The sequence below is a fragment of the Scyliorhinus torazame genome, chromosome 21, assembly GCF_047496885.1.
Source record: "Scyliorhinus torazame isolate Kashiwa2021f chromosome 21, sScyTor2.1, whole genome shotgun sequence".
In the NCBI taxonomy this organism is placed as follows: Eukaryota; Metazoa; Chordata; class Chondrichthyes; order Carcharhiniformes; family Scyliorhinidae; genus Scyliorhinus; species Scyliorhinus torazame.
In genome coordinates this window covers 40,970-61,410 of record NC_092727.1, presented here as the reverse complement: position 1 = coordinate 61,410, position 20,441 = coordinate 40,970, and the positions used below count along the sequence as shown (strand labels likewise).

The window sequence follows — 20,441 nt, the reverse complement described above, 5'->3', positions numbered from 1 at the left end:
GCCATGATGACTATTTTTAATCAACTATTTTTTTCTAAATAATCATAAATCCTATCTCTCAGAATCCTTTCCAGTATTTTGCTCACCAAAGACGTGATGGATCTATAATTCCCAGGGATTTCTCTATTCCCTTTCTTGAACAGCAGAACAACATTTGCCTCCCTCCAATCATCTGGTACTACTCCAGTGGAGAGTGAGGGTGCAAATATCATCGCCAACGGCGCAGCAATCTCCTCCCTCGCTTCCCGTAGTAACCTTGGGTATATCCCGTCTGGCCCCGGGGACTTATCTATCCTGATGCCTTTCAAAATTTCCAGCACATCCGCCTTCTTACTTTCCTTCTGTTTAACCTGGTTCACGCTGTTCTCACGAGAAACAAGGTCCCTCTGTCTTGTGAATACTGAAGCAAAATATTCATTTAGGGCCTCCCCTACCTCCTCAGACTCTAGGCACAAGTTCCTATCCCTGATCGGCCCTACTCTCACTCTGATCATCCTCTTATTTTTCACACAAGTGCAGTACGCCTTGGGGTTTTCCCTCATCCTTCCCGCCAGGGCTTTTTCATGCCTCCTTCTAGCTCTCCTAAGCCCATTTTTAATTCCTTCCTGGCTACCTTGTAAACCTCTAGAGCCGAGTCAGATCCTTGCTTCCTCAACCTTACGTAAGCTCCCTTCTTCCTCTTGATTAGAAGCTCCACTTCTCTTGTCATCCAAGGCTTCTTCACCTTACCATTCCTTCCTCATCTCAGTGGGACAAAACTATCCAGCACTCGCAGCAAGTGCTCCTTGAACAAGCCCCACATTATTGTTGTGCATTTGCTTGAGAACATCTGTTCCCAATTTTTGCTCCTCGGCTCTTGTCTAATAGCAGTATAATTTCCCCTCCCCCAATTAAATACCTTCCCATACTATCTGTTCCTATCCCTCTCCATGACTATGGTAAAGGTCAAGGAGTTGTAGCCACTGTCACCGAAATGCTCTCCCCGGAGACATCTGACACCTGGCCTGGTTTGTTGCCGAGCATCAAGTCCAATATGGCCTCCCCCCTAATCGGCCTATCTACATATTGAGTCAGGAATCCTTCCTGTACACACCTGGCAAAATCTGTTCCATCCAAACCATTTGCAGTAAGGCGGTTCCAGTCAATATTAGGGAAGTTGAAGTCACCCATGACAACAACTCTGTTACTTCTGCACCTTTCCAAGAGCTGCCACCCAATCTGTCTCCCTGTTGCTATTGGAGGGTTGATAGAAAACTCCCAAAAAGTGACTGCTCCTTTCTTGTTTCTGACTTCCACCCATATTGACTCAGTAGACAAACCCTCCTCGGCTACCTCCTTTTCTGAAGCTGTGATACACTCTCTAATTAACAGTGCCACGCCCCCTCCACTTTTACCTCCCTCTCTATTCTTCTTAAAACATCTAAACGCTGGAACATCTGACAACCATTCCTGCCCCTATGAAATCCATGTCTCCGTAATGACCACAACATTGTAGTTCCAAGTACTGATCCATGCTCTAAGTTCCTCTCCCTTATTCCTGACACTCCTTGCATTGAAACAGACACACTTAAACCCATCCCACTGAGTTCAACTTTGCCCTATCAACTGTCTATCCTTCCTCACAGACTTGCTGTATACTATATCTGCCTGTTCAACAGCTACCTTATCCTCTGATCCGTAGCTCTGGTTCCCATCCCCCTGCCAAACTACTTTAAACCCTCCCGAAGAGCCCTAGTAAACCTGCCACCCAGGATATTGCTGCCCCTCCAGTTTAGGTGCAACTCATCCTTTCCCAGAAGGTATCCCAATGATCTACATATCTGAAGCCTTCCCTCCTGCACCAGCCCTGTAGCCACACCCTAGGTTCAGGACAAGAGTAGCTGGGTTACAGTCAGGGGAAGGAATGGAACAGGCAGACAATGCAGGGATCCCTTGTGGCCGTTCCCCTTCAAAACAAGTATACCATTTAGGATGCTGTTGGGGGGAATGACCTACTGGGGGAAGGACCAAGCGGCCAGGTCTCTGGCAATGAGCCTGGCTCTGTGGCTCAGAACGGGAGTGGGGAGAATAGAAAAGCGACAGTGATCGGAGATTCAATGATTAGGGGAATGGATAAGAGATTCTGTGGTTGCGAACGAGACTCCCGGAAGGTATGTTGCCTCCCGGGTGCCAGGGCCAGGGATGTCTCGGATCGAGTCAGCAGGATTCTTAAGGGGGAGGAGGAGCAACCAGAAGTTGTGGTGCACAATGACATAGCTACGAAAGGGGATGAGGATCTAAAAGGTGATTTTAAAAAGAAGAGCAAGGACATTATCATCAGTGTTCTGGCCAATGTTTATCTCTCAATCAACTTACCTTAAACAGACGATCGAGTCATTATCACATTGTGGAAACCTGCTGTGTGTAAATTGGCTGCCGCATTTTTACATCACAGCAGTTACTGTGGTTCAACCAAGTATTTAATTGGTTGTAAAGCAGTTTGAGATGTCCAAGCAGCCATGAAAAGTGTTATAAATGCAAGTCTTTATTTTTGTTTATGTGTAACAGTCATACTTTTACAAAATGTAAAGCATTGTGAGTGAATAAATAAAATGCAACCCTTTTTTAGCTTTAATACAATCCAGTCAAATAACACTTTACAACTTATGTGAAATTAGATTCCACTTGCGACTAATTATAACTGCTGGAGCAAAAAGCATTTCAGAGACTAGCAATCAGGAAGGCAAATGATATGTGTTACGACCCCCAAAGGGGGTTGAACGTACATTGTATTAGATTTGCCTCCTACACCCTGCAATACGATTAGGGGGCGGAGCTTCCTCCAAATCAGAGGATCCCCCACAGGATATAAACCCCGGGCAGTAACTCTGATAAAATAATATAAACCCCGGCCTGGGATAAGGCTGGGGAAGAGGGCCGAGGATGAGGGAGAGAGAAACAGAGTGAGAGAGTTTTGTATTGAGTATAGAATAAACCTGTTGTTAACTAGCTGACGGGCTATGCATGGAGCCCTTACCTTTGCTCACAACAATATGTTAGTCTTTATTGTGGAGATGCCGGCGTTGGACTGGGGTGAGCACAGTAAGAAGTCTTACAAGGAAAGTAGCTGGGTTACAGTCAGGGGAAGGAAGGGAACAGGCAGACAGTGCAGGGATCCATCATGGCCGTTCCCCTTCAAAACAAGTATACCGTTTAGGATGCTGTTGGGAGGAATGACCTACTGGGGGAAGGACCTAGCGGCCAGGTCTCTGGCAATGAGCCTGGCTCTGTGGCTCAGAACGGAAGTGGGGAGAATAGAAAAGCGACAATGATCGAAGATCCAATGGTTAGGAGAATGGATAAGAGATTCTGTGGTTGCGAACGAGACTCCCTAGGATGTCCCGAAGCATGGTACATTGGCGAGACCATGCAGACGCTGCGACAATGAATGAACGGACATCGCACGATAATCACCAGGCAGGAATGTTCCCTTCCAGTCGGGGAACACTTCAGCAGTCAAGGGCATTCAGCCTCTGATCTCCGGGTAAGCGTTCTCCAAGGCGGCCTTCAGGACGCGCGACAATGCAGAATCGCCGAGCAGAAGCTTATAGCCAAGTTCCGCACACATGAGTGCGGCCTCAACCGGGACCTGGGATTCATATCGCATTACATTCATCCCCCACCATCTGGCCTGCGAAATCCTACCAACTGTCCTGGCTTGACACAATTCACACCTCTTTAACCTGGGGTTACCCCATCTCTGGATCTGTAAAGATTTAATCACCTGCTCATGCCCGCATTCCAAGCATTGTCTGGCATCTTTGAATTTGTCTATATATGTGTTTCTGGAACAGACCTCTTCATTCACCTGAGGAGGAGCAGCGCTCCGAAAGCTAGTGACATCGAAACAAACCTGTTGGACTTTAACCTGGTGTTGTAAGACTTCTTACTTAGTCTTTATTGGCAGGGGATTGGAGTACAGAAATAAGGAAGTCTTGCTCTGGTTGAATACCGCCTCAATGTGACTGCACCTGGAGTACTGAATGCAGTTTCGGTCTCTAAGAAAGATATATTGACCATAGAGGGAGTCAATAAAGGTTTCTGAGATTTATCCCGATTGTGTAATTTCAAGGAATTAGATACAGCTAAAGGGATCAAGGGATATGGGGAAAGGCGGGATCAGGGTATTGAACTTGATGATCAGCCATGATCATAATGAATGGCGGAGCAGGCTCAAAGGGCCGAATGGCCTCCTCCTGCTTCTATTGTCTATGTTTCTATGAATGGCAGGACTGTCATATGACAAAAGACTGAGGAGGCTGAGCATTTATTGGCTGGAGTTTAGAAGAATGAGCGATGATCTCACTGAAGAGTAATTATAAAAAAAGGGATTGACAGGTTAGATGCAGAAGAATGTCTCCCTGGGGGGGGGGGGGGCATGAAACAGATGACACAGAAACAGGTAGACCATTTAGGATCAAGATGAGGAGGAATTCACAGCTGCCTCACGGCGCTGAGGTCCCAGGTTCGATCCCAGCCCCGGGTCACTGTCTGTGTGGAGTTTGCACATTCTCCCCGTGTTTGCGTGGGTTTTGCCCCCACAACCCAAAGATGTGCAGGGTAGGTGGATTGGCCACACTAAATTGCCCCTTAATTGGAAAAAATCAATTGGGTACTCTAAATTTATTTTTAAAAAAGATGAGAAGGAATCTCTTCAGTCAGAGGGTGGGATATCTTTGGAATTCTTTACTCCAGAGGCTGTGGAGACTCAGTCATTGAATATGTTCAAAGCAGAGGTCGATTTATTTCTAGATATCAATAACATTAGGCAATAAGGGATAGTACAGCCAGATGGTGTTGAGCTAGAAGGTCAACCATGATCTGGTTAAATAGCACAACTGACTCAAGGGCTCGAAGGTCTCCTCCTGAAACTGAGTACCTATATTCTTATATTCTATATTCTATTCTATATTGTATTCTATATTCTATATTATATTCTATATTCTATTCCATATTATATGCTATATTATATATTGTATTATATATTCTATTCTATATTCTATTCTATATTATATATTATATTCTATTAATATTAATATTATGTTTTATATTCTCATATTCCTATATCTAGATCCCTCAAAAGATTATGGGCGCAATTTAACATCTGGCTTATGCCCGGCGTGAATCCCGTTAGATCGCTGGAGAGAAAAATTGGGAACTGCGGCAGATGCCCAATCGGTTTCCGATCTAACCAGCCTGCTCCCCTTGGCAAGATCCGGATCCCCAGTTAAGGCCAATCTCCATCCCATTAATGGGAAGGACCCCTTAACAAATGGCCTCCCGTCATCTAACCGGGTCTGCAGCGAGCGGTCACGGGGGCACCAGTTAGTAGTCATCCATGCAAACTTAGACCAGGCATCACCAGGAGGGTCTCCCATGCCATTGAAGGCCCTTGGGTGGTCAGGGATTGGGCAGGGTGGCCCCCTGGCCCTCCCCCTGGAAAGTGAGCACCTTAGCACTGCCAGGCTGGCACTGCCAAAGTGCCCTGGTGGCACCAAAAAGCCAGTAGGAGCACTCGCACGGTGGCAATGCCAAGGGTCAGGGCCTGAGGGGGCCTGTGCCCATGAAAGGTGGGTGGAGGGGCAGGTATGAAGGTTGGGGGGGTGCAGGGTGGGTCTGAAGGGGCCTCTGAAAGGTTGCGGGGATGAAACTTGGGGGTCCTGGAAGGAGGGCCCAAAAGGGGGCGTGAGAAGGTCTGAAAAGGGGAGCACTTAGCGAGCCCATAGGGGGTGCCATTGCTTGGTGGGGGGGCAATGCCCATGTGTGTGAGGGGCGACATACCCCATGGGTGGGGGGTGGTGGGAGACCCACAAGCACACTTAAAGATTGGGACACCCCTTCGAAATGGTGTCCCTACTTCGGATGAGCCGGTCTGGCAGTGGGTTCAGCTTCCCAGTGATGAAAATAATTCTTTGGGCTGGATTCTCCTGTCGCTGGGCAAACACAGCTACAGAATCCCACCCTAAGTGTGGGCTTGACTGGGGCCAAACTCCCCAGGGCCTGTGAGACAGGCACGGTAGCACAGTGGTTAGCACTATGGCTTCACAGTGCCAGGATCCCAGGTTTGATTCCCGGCTTGGTCACTGTCTGTGCGGAGTCTGCACGCTCTCCCGTGTGTGCATGGGTTTCCTCCGGGTGCTCCGGTTTCCTCCCACAAGTACTGAAAGATGTGCTGTTAGGTGAATTGGACATTTTGAATTCTCCCTCTGTGTACCTGAACAGGCGCCGGAATGTGGCGACTGGAGGATTTTCACAGTAACTTCATTGCAGTGTTAATGTAAGCCTACTTGTGACAGAGGTGAAGGCAGCCAGCTGCTTACCAGGTCCCATGGCCCTCAATGCCCCTGGTGTGCGTCCTCTGGGGCCAGAGGACTCCGGCGCACTTAACGGCGGCACATGCACTGTCATGCCACCCTGCTCTGGATGGTGACTGCGAGACTCGGGGGAGTTGGCGGACAATGCCGCCATTCCATAGGTTGGTCCAGGTTGGCACCAACTGTCCCCTCCTCCCGGTCGGTGCCCATAGGGCCCTGGGGTTCAGCTGGGGTGGAAGGGAGCTGGTCTGAGCCACGGCTGCCCCTGCATCATTTGGCTCTGCCAGCCCTGGTGGCTCCCCATGGTCTGCACTACATTGTCAACACCCTCGGCGACGCTTCTCAGTGATTGGGCCACGCTGTGCAGCATCTCAGCAATGCCCACCTGAGTCTGAGACATGTTCCACAAAACCCCATCAAGGTCTGCGTGGTACTAGGTCATGTCCCTCAGTGAATCAGACATTCTGCCGAGACCCTCAGCCATGGCCGTCACCGGCTGCGTGACACCTCGGACGCCTTCACTCATGGTGCTAATGTCGTGCACCAGGCTCTCCACTGCGGTCGCCACCGTACCAGCGTTGGCCTCGGTGCCATGCATTGCCGGCGCCTTCCTCCACCTGACCTGAATCAGTGACTGTTTGGTGCTCAGCAGATTGTGCCCCAAAAGCTTCACCACTACCGTTGCACACCGGGATGTGTGTTTCTGCGCTGGTGGAGGGTGGGGATGACAGCTGTGACGCATCTATGGTGGCATCCTTGGAGCTCTTCTCCAAGGTGTTTTCCTGGGAGGCTGGGGGAATGGGGGGGGGTTAGGTTAGAAGGATTTGTGGTCAGTGGGAGGGATGGGTCATTCCAAATGGCATTAAAAACGCACGTCTGACAGTCCATCTGGGTGGGGCTCGGTGGATTCTCACTCTGCGTCGTGCGCTGACCTCAGCATTTGCGACCGCTCTGTCCTTGGCCACCCCATAACTTCCAGACCCGTTCCTCAAAGGTGATGAGGATTCTGATGTCTGGCATCCCACGCCCATCTGGGCCCTCTCCCAGTTGTGGGGCAACTTCTTGTGCGGGGACACAGGCGGCATCGTTAGCTGCACGCATGGTCCACCCCGGGGGGAAGGTTTCAGGGATGGGGGTTGGGGAGGGAGCAGTGTGGGCGACATGGCAGGGTGCTGGGCGGGTGTGGTGCCAGGTGCAGTCTTGTTGGGGGGAGAGGCTCTGCCAACTCACCCTTGCGGCTCAGTGGACGTCATTCACCTTCTTGCGGCACCGAGTGCCGGTCCTCCTGGTGATGTTGTCCAAGGTGATGGCCACTGCCACCTCTCCCAGGTGGCATGGCTACCCTGTGGCTTGCCTTCCAGGACTGTCAGGTGTAAGGTTTTCGGGCAATTATGCCCTTTTTGGACTGCCCAAGAATAAAACCCAGAGACTGTAAACTGGACACTTTTCAGCCAAAGGAACGTAACCAGATTTCCCAGCAGGCTTGGTCCGCTGAGCTGAGTAGGGGCATAGGTATTTACAAACCCCTCCCCAGGAGCTACAAGGAAGAAGGAGCCAGACAACGAGATAAGATTAAACACAGAGACAAAGGGGCATGGTAATACAAAGGGGCCTGCCTGCAAGCAGGACAATGGGATGGTCATAGCCCCATGCAGATGTAAATGACTTTGCCTCCACCAGAGCAGAATCCAATCAACACCCCATCAACATAGCATCGATCTCCGGAGCAGATGGAAGACTTTGAAAATCTTCACAAGGGAGCTCAACCTCGTTATCTCAAAAAGCAGACTGGAGGCGGACCTAGGGGAGGTACTCCCATCTTGACAGGTCTGACCGGCTCAAAGGGGGCAGGACCAGCGGGAACTTTGAACCTTATGGATTCAATGCAAAAGGGGCTGGCCGAACACAGGAAAAAGCCAGGTAAAACGGATATAAAAGGGGCTGTGTTTCGATTGAGGGTCTCTTGGCTTGACCTCTCCACCTTTGACTTGACCTCCTGCAGCCTGTGACTGTAAGTACCCTGCAGCAGCTTGCGAAACTCCCTTGACCTTGATAGTGGTTGAGGCTTTGGGGAAGGGGGCTTGATTTGTGTTTTGTGCCCTTGCTAAAATTGTGTAACAATAAGATTTTACGTTGTGTCCGTTATAGTACTTTCTGAATAGACTTAGTTTGTGTTAGAGTTTAAGATTTTATTATAATTTCTTCTGTTTGATGATTTTGACCTGGGTTTTGCAATAAACCTTGATTTGCTGATAATTGGAGTCGTTTAAATTCTTCAATCTCTCACCAGCGATCTCTGACCAAGTCATTGTTAAGATATTCCTCACCTTAATTCCGGGGTCGAGAATCTAGGGTCATCTTGAACGATTCGAACCCGTTCACTCAGGACAGGCTGCTGGTTAGGTAATAAACAGCAGTGTCCTATTCTCTCTCTTAGGAAAGCTACTCCAGCGAAGTAGGAACCGGGTGGGTGTTGTACCACCGGCAAGAGAGAGAATCACCTGGGCATTGGTGGGGGTCTGGATATCTGTGTGATATAAGCCTCAGGCTTCCGGTTAGGGATAAACGGCAGGCTTGATTCAGTGCTCTCTCCCGTGGAGGTGTCCCAGTGCGGCATCCCCTGGCCTCTGAAGTTTCAGTGCCAGCTGGAGAGAGACACACACAGATACTCAAACCCCAGATATCGGCCCAGTAGTGGAGTAGCAGAGATGGAACCCTCTACACAGGGGAACAGGACATCCCTCCTGGCCTCGATCGCCTCCCCAGGTCTGCATCCCCAATTTGTGGGGCCAGTCATCTCAGCACCATGGCTGCGAGCTGAGTGGGATTGGCTGTGCAGGAGGGGTTCATGTGCTGGTCTACCTTGTTAGTGGGAGGCTGCGAGCGTGGTTCCGGCCAATCCGCTGGTGAGCCTTGATTTGCAGTGTGAAGCCTGTGGGACCTTGTTAAGTGGATCAATTAGTGGATAGCGGTGACGGCCTCGCCAGGCCGAGAGGCAGGAAGCTCGCGCCAGTTTGCGCTCGCTACCACACTGAGAAACTTTTTCATTGAATTGCACCCCATGAAACCATTGTCATTGGACCAAGCATTGTCATGTGGGAATCCACCAGCACGGCTGACCAGGCTGCATGGCAGAGCAGAGCACCCCGCTGCCCTCACAGACCTCCCCTCCCCCCCCCCCCCCTCCCCCCACAATCCCCCCTGATGCTCACAGACCCCTGCAAACAGACTCACAGAACCTTAGATATCAATCACGGACCTCAACAGCTATCCTCTTCTGGTTGGCTGGCATGGAATCAGGCTGACTCGGTGGGAAGATACAAGGGTCGATGATGAGTCATGATGCCCGCTAATGAGGTGGTAATGCATGCGAATCAGGCCTGCGCTCTTCCTGCGTGGAAACCTGATCGTGCCATCGGAGAGGAGCTGGGAAGATAGCAAACCAAAATCTCACTGTCGAGAATCGCGTTTTCGGCAACTTGCAAGATTTAGCAGCCATTCCAGGAATTGTGGCCGTGGTAATGCAGCTGCTAAATCACAGCCTTTGTCTCTGCAACTGTTTCTTAAGCAGTCACACCCAACATATGACAAAATCCACTTGACACCTTTTGTTTTGCTGAAGTGAGCCTGGGTACCTACTAGTTTCTGCTGTTTCATATTCACTGTCCCGTAGAAGCTCAAACAGGTCAATGTCTAGCCTTGCCTTTTCCGATTGTTCCACCATCTGGTTGATATGGTTTTTCGCAAGACTAATGGCAAGTCTTTCACCTCTACTGCACTCCATTGGATCGTCTAGAATTGCCGCTGGAAAATACAAATTCAGTAGCTGACGTCAATGATCACCTTCTGTTACAAACAATGGAAAGAAGCTGAAGGTTAACTTGCCAATCATTCTGTCAGATTACACACACTTTGAGAGACCCCGTATTTTCTCAGTTCAGTGGTTTTGTACTATAACATTCAATAAAATTCTGAATTAAATATGCAAAGTGGGGGTGTAGGTGGGGTGGTGAGGGTCAGAGAAGGAACAGGCGGTCTTGCTCCAGTAGCCCCATTGAAACAAAACGAGGTCACTAATAAGGAAGCAAATTTTCACACAAGGCTGTCCTATTCCAGAATGTTAATTGTTAAAGAAAGAACAGCAGCCAATCTTATAGACACTCTCATATTTATTTACAGAGTTACACAGTATAATAACACCACTGCATTGAAGTTACTGTGAAAATCCCCCAGTTGCTACATTCTGGCGCCTGTTCGGGTACAAGGTTTAGAGTAGATGGACGAGGCATTGAAGTTTAGTCGGGCAGCATGGTCGGCACGGGCTTGGAGGGCCGAAGGGCCTGTTCCTGTGCTGTACATTTTGTTGTTTCTTTTGTTTCTTACACTGAGGGGGAATTCAAAATGTCCGATTCACCTAACAGCACGTCTTTCGGGACTTGTGGGAGGAAACCGGAGCACCCGGAGGAAACCCATGCAGACACAGGGAGAACTTGCAGACTCCACACAGGCAGTGACCCAAGCCGGGAATCAAACCTGGGACCCTGGCGCTGTGACAATGCTAACCACTGTGCTACCATGCCGCCCAGTATTAAAAGTCCCGAAAGACGTGCTTGTTAGGTGAATTGGACATTCTGAATTCTCCCCCAGTGTACCCGAACAGTCGCCAGAGTGTTACAACTAGGGGCTTTTCACAGTAACTTCACTGCAGTGTTAATGTAAGCCTTCTTGTGACACTAATAAAGATTATTATTATTAGTATTACAAGTGTATACCTCCTCAATCAATAATTCCAATTTTTTTGTGTCTATTTTTGGGGTTTCAAATCAATTCCCAGTTAATGCCACTGACTGCATTAAATCCAATAACATTAATATACAATTCACAAAGGATTATCAAAATTTTAACTCGCCTCCCAATTGGTTATGGATTCTGGGAATCAATGTGAGTTTTCAGTACTGAGGGTCATGAAACTAAGGTGAGTAAATGGAGTTTAGTTATTTATCAGCCATAAGCTAATTGTAAAGTGGAACAGGCTTGAATGTCTGAATAGTCTTTTCGTGTTTCTATCTTCATGTGCTGTGCTGTATTTTCTATGTTCTATGTTCTATCTTCATCTATTCCAAATACTGAATTAAACAGTGAGGAGGTTAGGACCCTATTCCAGTTGCCAAATGCTGAGCTGTCTGCTGTTATACTCCTGCTTGCGTAGTTATCAGGGTTATAGGAGCACAAATCTCTCCTGCTCCAGGGTGCAGTCCTAGGAAATGAGGCAATCAACAAACTGCTCACGTGCATTACCAATTTTGACACAATTTTGTCTGTTAATGCTTTGTCCTTTATATTTCACACCATTATAATAGAATTGGTTTCTAATCCACGCTCCAGTGGGATCTTTGGTCAATCCATACAGGCCCATAACCTCCCCAGAGTCTCTGGTGGATTGCCACTCACAATGGACTTATCTTTTCTGGCATTCCAAAGTCCCTGTCTCGTCCAACCTTCCTCACTCAGGCTGGGTGAGCATGCGTAGAGTAACTGAGGCAGAGAGAAGAAAGAAACTCCCCCTTTAACAGCAGTAGCTGTCAGACAGAAGGAAGTGGTCAGTCCGGGAGAGGGGGTAGGGTCGGACGGGAAGGGAGAGGGTCAGTCTGGGAGGAGGGGTCACACTGGATGGGGTGTATGGTCAGGTTTGGGGGGGAGGGGTTAGGGTTGGGCTATGGGGGGAGGGGTCAGGCATTTGGTGTGGTCAGGGTGTGTGACGGGTCTCCTGAAGACTCATGTTTGTTGGGGGTGTCCCATGCAAGGCTGGGTCTGGGTTTATAAAGATTTACTGTGGAGTTAGAAGTGATTTTCTTTCTCTAACTCTTTCAGAGTAACTATCGGGGTAAAACTGACAGAACCATCAGAAGTTAGCGATTTAAATCACTTCTGTCAGATGGTTCCCAGCCAAGCTGGGAATTGTCCAGAGGGAGTTAGCACTTTGGGGAAATCAACAGGTTAGGGTCAGGGATTCCCCAGGATATCTTTGGGAAACCCCGTAAAGCTACCCTGGGGAACCAGGAAGTTATCAGAGTGTATCTTTCCTTGATAGCTCAGTAGACCCAATATCAGTGGCTAGACATGAGGATGACAGTTACTGTCATTGCTTTAGTAAAGTTAAAATTTACATCTTAGTAATATTACACTTAGCACATCAGATGTACAAGTTTCAAGTATCATTTTAAATATTTTACAAGTTCAAAGGTATCCCAATGCAGTCTACATTTTCATACAGTTTATTTAACTCATCACAGAGCATGACTTATTCCACTGTTCCCGTTTATTATTTATCTATCAAATATCTATCAGATTTGAGACAAATGTTGATAATGGATATTATGCGTATTTGTTTTCACAAATATTTAGCACAATAAATTTGTTCTACCAACAGAAATTTGGTCAGTGCTGTCATTCAGCCGGATGCTGAATGTAATCCATTGTCATCAAATGTACCTAGAATTTTACAAATTACAGTGATTCCACCCCCAGATTATACTGCCAGGTTTGTGGCTCAAAATTGTAGATTGTAACTGCACGAGGAAACTCTGATTCCTTACACTTCAATTTGTGGTGGCTTTCCTGTCAAATCATACACATCACAATTTCCATAAAAGTGTTGGGAAAGGGGTCAGCTGGGTGGTGAAGTAAGATATAGAACTGAGGTATGATGGAGATAAAGAGAGCTCGAAGATAAGAGGACGAGGAGATGAAGGTAACAAAGAAAACAAATGAAGGGGCAGAGGGTGGAGGGGTGTTTCTCTACAGGAGGAGTTTAGTTCTCCCCTTCCCAAAAGCAACATGTTCAGGACAACCAAGCCCACCATTTACAAAATGCTGGCAGAATTGAAGTATTTTGCAGCTTTTCTGTCCTTGGTGGGAAGTCAGCTAGCTCGGTTTAAATAATGCAGACAAATTTAAATAGCTCAAGAGTGGTTGTTGGAGCAGCTACCTGGAGCAGCCACCTGACCAGCTTTCCTCCTCCCAGTGCTCAGAGTCAAGGTTGGGGCTTTGGTCATGGAATACCTTTGAGCTGCAATTAAATTCAACACTAATTATATTAAACCGATAAATTATGTAACAATTGAAGTACCTTCCACTAAAAATCTTCCAAAAATATTTCCTGTTCATAAATCTTTGAATCAAGAACTAGTTTTAGGATATAAACTAAACATACCCAGCCGGAGTGAATGTGGGAATGCGGAACTTTTCCTTGAAGACAACAACACCAGCAACATTAAGAAGTGCAGCATTTTCCGTACTCCTTCATTGAGATTGTTACTTGTTCTGCCGACTGCAACCACCTAGTACAGGGAAGAAATTAAGCTTGAAAAACCTTTTTCCAGTTTTCTTTGCTTATTACCTTATCCTGAAGATGAAGACTTGTACTGGGACATGGCTCCAGGAGAACATGGTTTCAGTTACTTGACTACCTCAATAAAGCAAGAGAATGAATGTCAGTTCATCCATTTAACGTTTGGAACATTGGGCAGGATCCAATGGCCACGCTGCGTCAGAAAAGCAGCTCACACGCGGCGCAGCTGGGAAGCCCCACTCCCAGGATCTACCCGGCTCGCAACGCCTCGCGAGGTCAAACGTGATCTCGGGAGACGTTGCGATGTAAATCCTACCAACAGGAAATTACTTAGGCCCGAACACCGTTTGAAAGTGAACAGTGTGCACAAGGCAACCTGAGTTCCGTAGAGACTTTGAAGTGAGTGCAACATAAATAACTTACCTGCGATAGCGCCGTGTTACCTCACTCCTGTGGAATTGAACACCACTCTTGCTGAGGCAGATTGGTTTGTGCCCACCAGTACCATGCTGAGCATGCCTTTGTGCCCACCAGTACCATGCTGAGCATGCCTTTATGGACAGCACTGTGCTGTTGCACTCATGGGCAGTCTCCCTTTCATTTACTCGGATTCGGGTTGGGGAGTGCAGGGGTTTTCTGCTCCGGGTGCACGGTACGATTGTCTGTATGGGCAACACTGTGAACAGCAGTCATGCAAGCAGAAAGGCATTAAGCAGAGGGGTGGGATTCCAGTCCACCAGCCGCGTTTCCCAGCGCCTACGCCGACAGCGGGATTCTCATTGTGGCTACCTCATGCTGTCGGGAAACCTGCGGGGCATGGATGCGCTGCCGATGGAGAATTCCACTGGAGGTTTCCGAGAAGGTTCGGTGAGCTGTACGACACTGCATAAGACCATCAGGAATACAGGGCTGGATTTTCTCTTTTGGGGATTATGTCCCCACAGCATCGTAAGAAAAACTGGTGTGAAAGGGCCACATATTCCCAGGCCTGCAGGAGGCTAGCAGGCACCTGGCGTAAAACCAGCAGGTTTTGCTGCAGATACGGGCCCCCTCTCTTCCGGGTCAGAGGCCGCGCATGCGCACGGCGGTGGCCTCCAGCGGCCGCGCCATGCTCTATGGCGGTCTCAGACTACGGAGCTCGCCATTAAAAACAGAAGCCCCGATCGGCCGCCTGCACCCAACCCTGACCGCCCGCACAAACATTGCCCGGACGTGTAAAAGGCCCCCCCTGCCCTCCTATCGGCCCGCCCCCGACCAGGACGGCCGCGGACTGAGTCCATAGCCGTCACGCTAGTTTCCCGACAGGCTGGACCAGGTTAGATCCAGGGTGCGGAGAATCCAGCCCACAGTTTAGAGAGGGATACCTGGGGCGTGAGGCTCCGTTTGGCCGGCATAACGGGGTATCCCGCCAGGGGGGGTGAAACAAAAATGTGGCGCGGTGGGGAAAGAAAGAATGGAAAGACCTTGGAAAGGTGATAGGCAGTGAGGGAAGAAGTCATGATTGTACAACAATAGGAAAGTCAGGAAACGCAGTATAAGTTCTGACGATGAATCAGAAAGGGATCGTGATACCAAGAAGGGCTGAATTCTCTGCACCCCGAGACCGAAATCACGTCCGGCGTCGGGCGGAGAATCCACTTCCCCGCACGGAATCGGAACCGGCACCAGTACCCCGAATTTCCGGCCTCGAAAAGCGGCGTACTTGGACGCGCCGCATATCGCCTGCAGCCATTGCTGGAGGCCCGCTCCGTCATTCTCTGCCCCATACCAGCCGAAGTCCCGACGGCGTGGACCACTCATGGTCCTGCCATTTGGGATACTCACGTGGCGGCTGCGGACTCAGTCCGCAGCCGTCACAGCCGGGGTCAGGCCAATCGGAGGGCAGGGGGGCCTCATAAGGGCCCACGGCATTTTTGGGCGGGCGGTCAGGATCGGGCATGTGGCCAATTGGGGGCATTATTTGGGAGGTCCAGCTCCGTGACCTCAGTCTGCCATGGAGCACAGCGCGGCCACTGGAGTCCGCCGCCGAGTGCATACGCGGCCTCTGACCCGGACTTGCGGAAGTCCGTATTTGCAGCAAAAGCTGCGAGCTTCCAGATGGGTCAGAGCTAACCCCCTGAAGGGCTATGAATATGTGGCTGTTTTACGCCTAGGAAGGATTCTCCATTGGCTGCTGCTGAAATCGTGAAATGCGATTGGGCGAATAGGTTACGACAGCAAAATCGCGGCGGGTGCCATTTGATGCCAAATCGCAATTCTCCTTCACCTCGACAGCGGTGTCAATGCAGTCCGGAACGCACGTACACTAAACACCGTTTGCATACCATTAGCGGGCCCAACCTGGTGTTATCTGGGGCCTCCGCGATTCTCCCCCTCCGATGGGCCGAGTTTCTGATGCTGCAATTCACTCATGCTTTTAAAAGTTGTGAAACTGGCATCATGGCTGCTGAGGGAGAGAGATGAGATAGGACACAGAGAGGAATAACTGTGGGCTGGCAGGCTGCACATTGGCCTATCTGGGTGGGGTGGGTGTGGGTGGGGGGGGGGGGCCCTTGCCTGGGCCAAGGAGGGGGGTGACGGGAGGACAAGCCGAGCGGTCGGGGTGACCCCCCCCCCCCATGGGACTGGGGCACCGTGGTCTGCAATGTAGCCATCTTGCTGCGCACCCCACTGGCGACCTCCTTGGGCCGAGCCCTCATAACTAAACTGTGCCCTGCAGTTGTACCAACTTAACTAGTGTCGAACTTTCTGGCCTTATCGGCCCTAACGCTACGTCCAGGTGGTTCCCCTGTGGATTGTGATTCCTGCCCTGCGACCTGGGTCTCCGTTGGCGGATGTCTTCTGGAGCAAAGGGGACTAGATGGGCCCAGCTGCTATTCGTGTGTCCCGGGTGGCATGGTGCCACCCTGTTCTGCCCACTGTCTACCAGATGCACCAGGAACTGGGGGAGGGGGGGGGAGTCTAAAGTGTTACAGCGTTCTGGCACCTCCCCTGCAAGAGTCACCGGCATGGACCCCATCACCTTCTCCTCCCTCGGGGTGCCCAATGGCCCCGGGGCTACTCCATGGGAAGAGAGTGCAAGCGGAGCTATCCCCTGAGGCTTCCCCACCACCTGGCGCTGCCAGTCCTGGTGGCCCACTCTGATCTTGGCCAGGGTCCGCTCGCTCACGGCCATGGAGCACAGGGAGTGGACCATCTCTACCTGGGACTGTGCCACTTCACCCATTGACTGTACCACCACATTCTGGGTTTATGTCACATCAGCAAGTGACTGCGCCATCTCCCTCTGGGATTGGGCCACCTCCCTCTGTATCTGTGCCATGTCGGCCAGCGCCTGGGCAATGCCACCGACGTTCCCAGCCCTGGCCTGCTGTGACTGGGCCACGCTGAGGAGCGTCGCTGCAATGTCCAGGTGGCTCTGGCACATGGCTGCCTGTGAGAGGGCAGCTCTGTCCTGGGCCTCGGCCACCGCCTGCACAGATAACCCAGGCCTTGGACATGCTGATCCAGAGCCAAAACCATCGCCCCAATGCCTCCACCACGGATGCCACCCGTGCGGTGTTGACCTGGGTGGAGCGCATGGTCGGCACCACCTCCTGCTCCTGCCCACGGTTGGACTCCTCCAACTGCACCTGCAGGTGCTGGATGCTCGCTGACAACCCCTCATGTCGTCCCTGGCTCTGTGACTGCATCTCTATGAATGATGGGACTGTCCGATCCAGAAGCCTGAAACCTGTCTGGACGGCAGCTAGTTCATGGGGTCGGCCTACCCTCCGACCATCTGCCCTCTCGGGGGTTCCTACCTCCATCTGCTGTATCGGATGCAACTGTGTGGTGTACACCAGATAGTGTCCCAGGAGCCTCTTCACTCAAGTGCCCGACTAAAGTGAGTGCCTCTGGGATGGTGAGGGTGTTGGAGACAGTAGTGGCGGGAAATCCGTGTCATCCTCCGACCCGAGCTCCAGGGTCTCCTGAGTCTCGGGTGGGGGCTGGTGTTCGGGCTGCTCAGCTCATGGGGGGGCTCCTGCTGTGGCACTGGCTGGGAACGGGAGACAGGGAACGGCAGATAGACCCAACCCATCACCAGTAGGTCTTGTGACACACATGTCAGGACGCATGGTAGGAGGGGAGGGAAGGGCGAGAGAGTGGGGTTGAGCATGTGGGTGGGGTTGGTGTAGAGTGAGGGTGGTGGTGAGGGGAGTTAACACACATGTGACGGGGAACCGCAACTCAGCAGAGTCTCACTTCCTCGCCATGCGGCCGATCTCCACCTTGGCGACCTCCCTTTCCTACAGGCCACTGGCCATGTCCAGGGCCCTCTGCGTGGGCATGGCGAGGGGCAGCAGGTCCGGTGATCACCTCCTGTCTTCTTCGCTTCTGGCAGTTGTGCGTGGCCTTCTCCTGGGGGGGGGGGGGGGGGTTAGTCGATAGTAGAACACATGCAGCCCAGGGGGTGGGTAACTGGTGGCCTCAGTGGTCAGGCACCCGGTCATGGTGCAGGGCAGGGGTTCGGCCACCCTCTGGGTGGGGGGGTTGTCGGGTTACAGGGGTTAGTGCCAAGGGCACAGTGCTGCCTACTCACCCTGGCCACCCTGAGTCAGGTGGGCAGTTTTTTATGGCACTGCTGGCCGGTCCGGACGACGTTGCCCACGGTGCTGATCGCCCTGCCACTGTGGCACCCTTACTTTCAAATATTTAGAACACAAATTTTATCAAAATCTTTCTGCTCACTCAGATTAAAAGTGAAGGGTAAAAACATTAAATAATATATTATCACATTGAAAATGTAAGACTTGCCAAAATTGCAACTGAGTTGAAGAGTGAATGGAATCCAGTGATGGAACCAGTCTACAAACAGCAATCAAATGTAAACTCAGCCAAACAACATGAAACAACTTTACACAATTCTCACTGAAATAGTAATCATACCAGCCTGCTTAATCCAATGGAGATTAATAAAGATAACCTTACACCTGTTTGAACTAAGTTGTCTTTGCATTGCATATGTTTGATTAGAAAAATTACATTTTCTGTTGTTATTTATAATTCTGTAAGAGTAAGGGTTGTAAATTATGGCATTTATTTACAATACCATTTGCAAATGTTTTCATTTAATCATTAGCACTAAACTAAAATGAACTAAACTAACAATTCTTCTCAATAGTAACGAAAGAGCCATATTCAAAATTGTTGGTTCAAATATTCTAAAGATGGCAGTATCTGTACAGTTCTGATGCAGACAAGGCAGTCAATCCCTGACAGGTGCCAGAACCACAACGATTCTCAGTCAGAGCAGGAGGTGGCAACAGGAAGTTCTTTGTTGACATCCCACAAAACCCTTTGGGATTTTAGCTCATTCTGGCCTTAGTCATTAGAACATGGATTTTATTGTCTTAAAACATATGTAAAGTACACATTAGCGTATAATAATTGTTAAAAATCATATTTTGTATATTTTAACAATGTTAGAATTTATCGACAAATAACTTTCTAAAAATGTAGGAACAAAGCTAATCGTTAAATATTGCGGATATTCATTAATTTTGTTGACAGTAAACACTCTTGTATTTTCCACTGAATTTAAATAGATTAGCAAACTGGATATGACGCCGATATCTGCGGTTCATTCAAATGCTGTCAGCTTGCTGAATTCACCCCGGGACACTCGACATGGACAGTGCCAGAGAAATACTGGCTCCGATTTATCATCCAACCAAATCAAACTGATGTCAAGAATCGAATCCAGTCCCCGTTAAAAACGAATGACTGTGAACAGAAAGTGCTGGGAAATGATGAATTGTGGACATTCTCGTTTCCATTGAAAATGCTCAAAGGGCCTCGCAAGCAGATTCCTTCCCAATTAACACAAAAGACAGGCGGAATTCCGCAGTCAGAGACACATTCACTCACCAATAGTCTCAATGCACACCAATCCTCTTTGCAAAATAACTTGGATCAAATGGTTCATTGCGAGAGTTAATAATCCACGGACTTGTCTCAGTTCTTGCGCCTTTCGAATCGAGGAAAATCAGTCGAACAAAACACCAACATTCAAAAAGCGGCTGCAATTTACACAAAATATTCAATCCGCCAAACCACTCTGACAGTTTGCAGCAACGTGACGTCCAAAACCACGAACAAAATCTGCACAAAGGTGAAGCTGGAACCTCGGTTTACAATCTGACAAACCGTGCCGAACCACCCCAGAAAACACTGCCCCCAGAGCCAGGCTGACAGTGAGGAACATCCTTGCGAATAGCACAGAGTGAACACACAACGGGGGGGGGGGGGAGGGGCTGAGGGTCTGCAGGGACCTGATGAAACTGAGAAAGGGTAAATGGGGTCCATGAGCATCGAGGACAGGCGAGCTCTGAAGAAGATGTGCATCTGTGTATAGGGTCGAAGGAATGTGGAGAAAGATGTGCAATGAGTAAAGGATGGATGTACAACGGTCTGCGGGGTTGATGCAAAATGTCCAAGTATGCACAGGGATGTGGACGGTGAATAAGAGTTTCTTAGGATATTCTAATAAGGCATTGGAAGGATCTAATCATGAAGATAAAAGCAAATTACTGCAGATTTTAAAATTTGTTTACAGGATGTGGGCGTCGCTGGTTAGGCCGGCATTTATTACCCATCCTTAGTTGCCCTTCAGAAGGCGGTGGTGAGTTACCTTCTTGAGCCGCTGCAGCCCTTGAGGTGTAGGTACATCCATGTGCTGTTAAGGAGGGAGTTCC

At 49.6% G+C, this 20,441-nt stretch overlaps 1 protein-coding gene across 1 annotated transcript in view; it reads right to left on the bottom strand.

Annotated features, from left to right (window-relative positions):
* Positions 1 to 19,932, bottom strand: part of grik4 (glutamate receptor, ionotropic, kainate 4) — a 229,470-nt gene extending 209,538 nt beyond the window's left edge. The window contains exons 1-3 of the mRNA XM_072487735.1: positions 19,615 to 19,932; positions 13,567 to 13,693; positions 9,993 to 10,157 (exon numbers count right to left, since the gene is read on the bottom strand). Coding sequence (XP_072343836.1) covers positions 9,993 to 10,157; positions 13,567 to 13,642 — 241 coding nt within the window. The 5' untranslated portion in view covers positions 13,643 to 13,693; positions 19,615 to 19,932. The remainder of the gene's footprint in view (positions 1 to 9,992; positions 10,158 to 13,566; positions 13,694 to 19,614) is intronic.
* Positions 19,933 to 20,441: the final 509 nt, after the last annotated feature.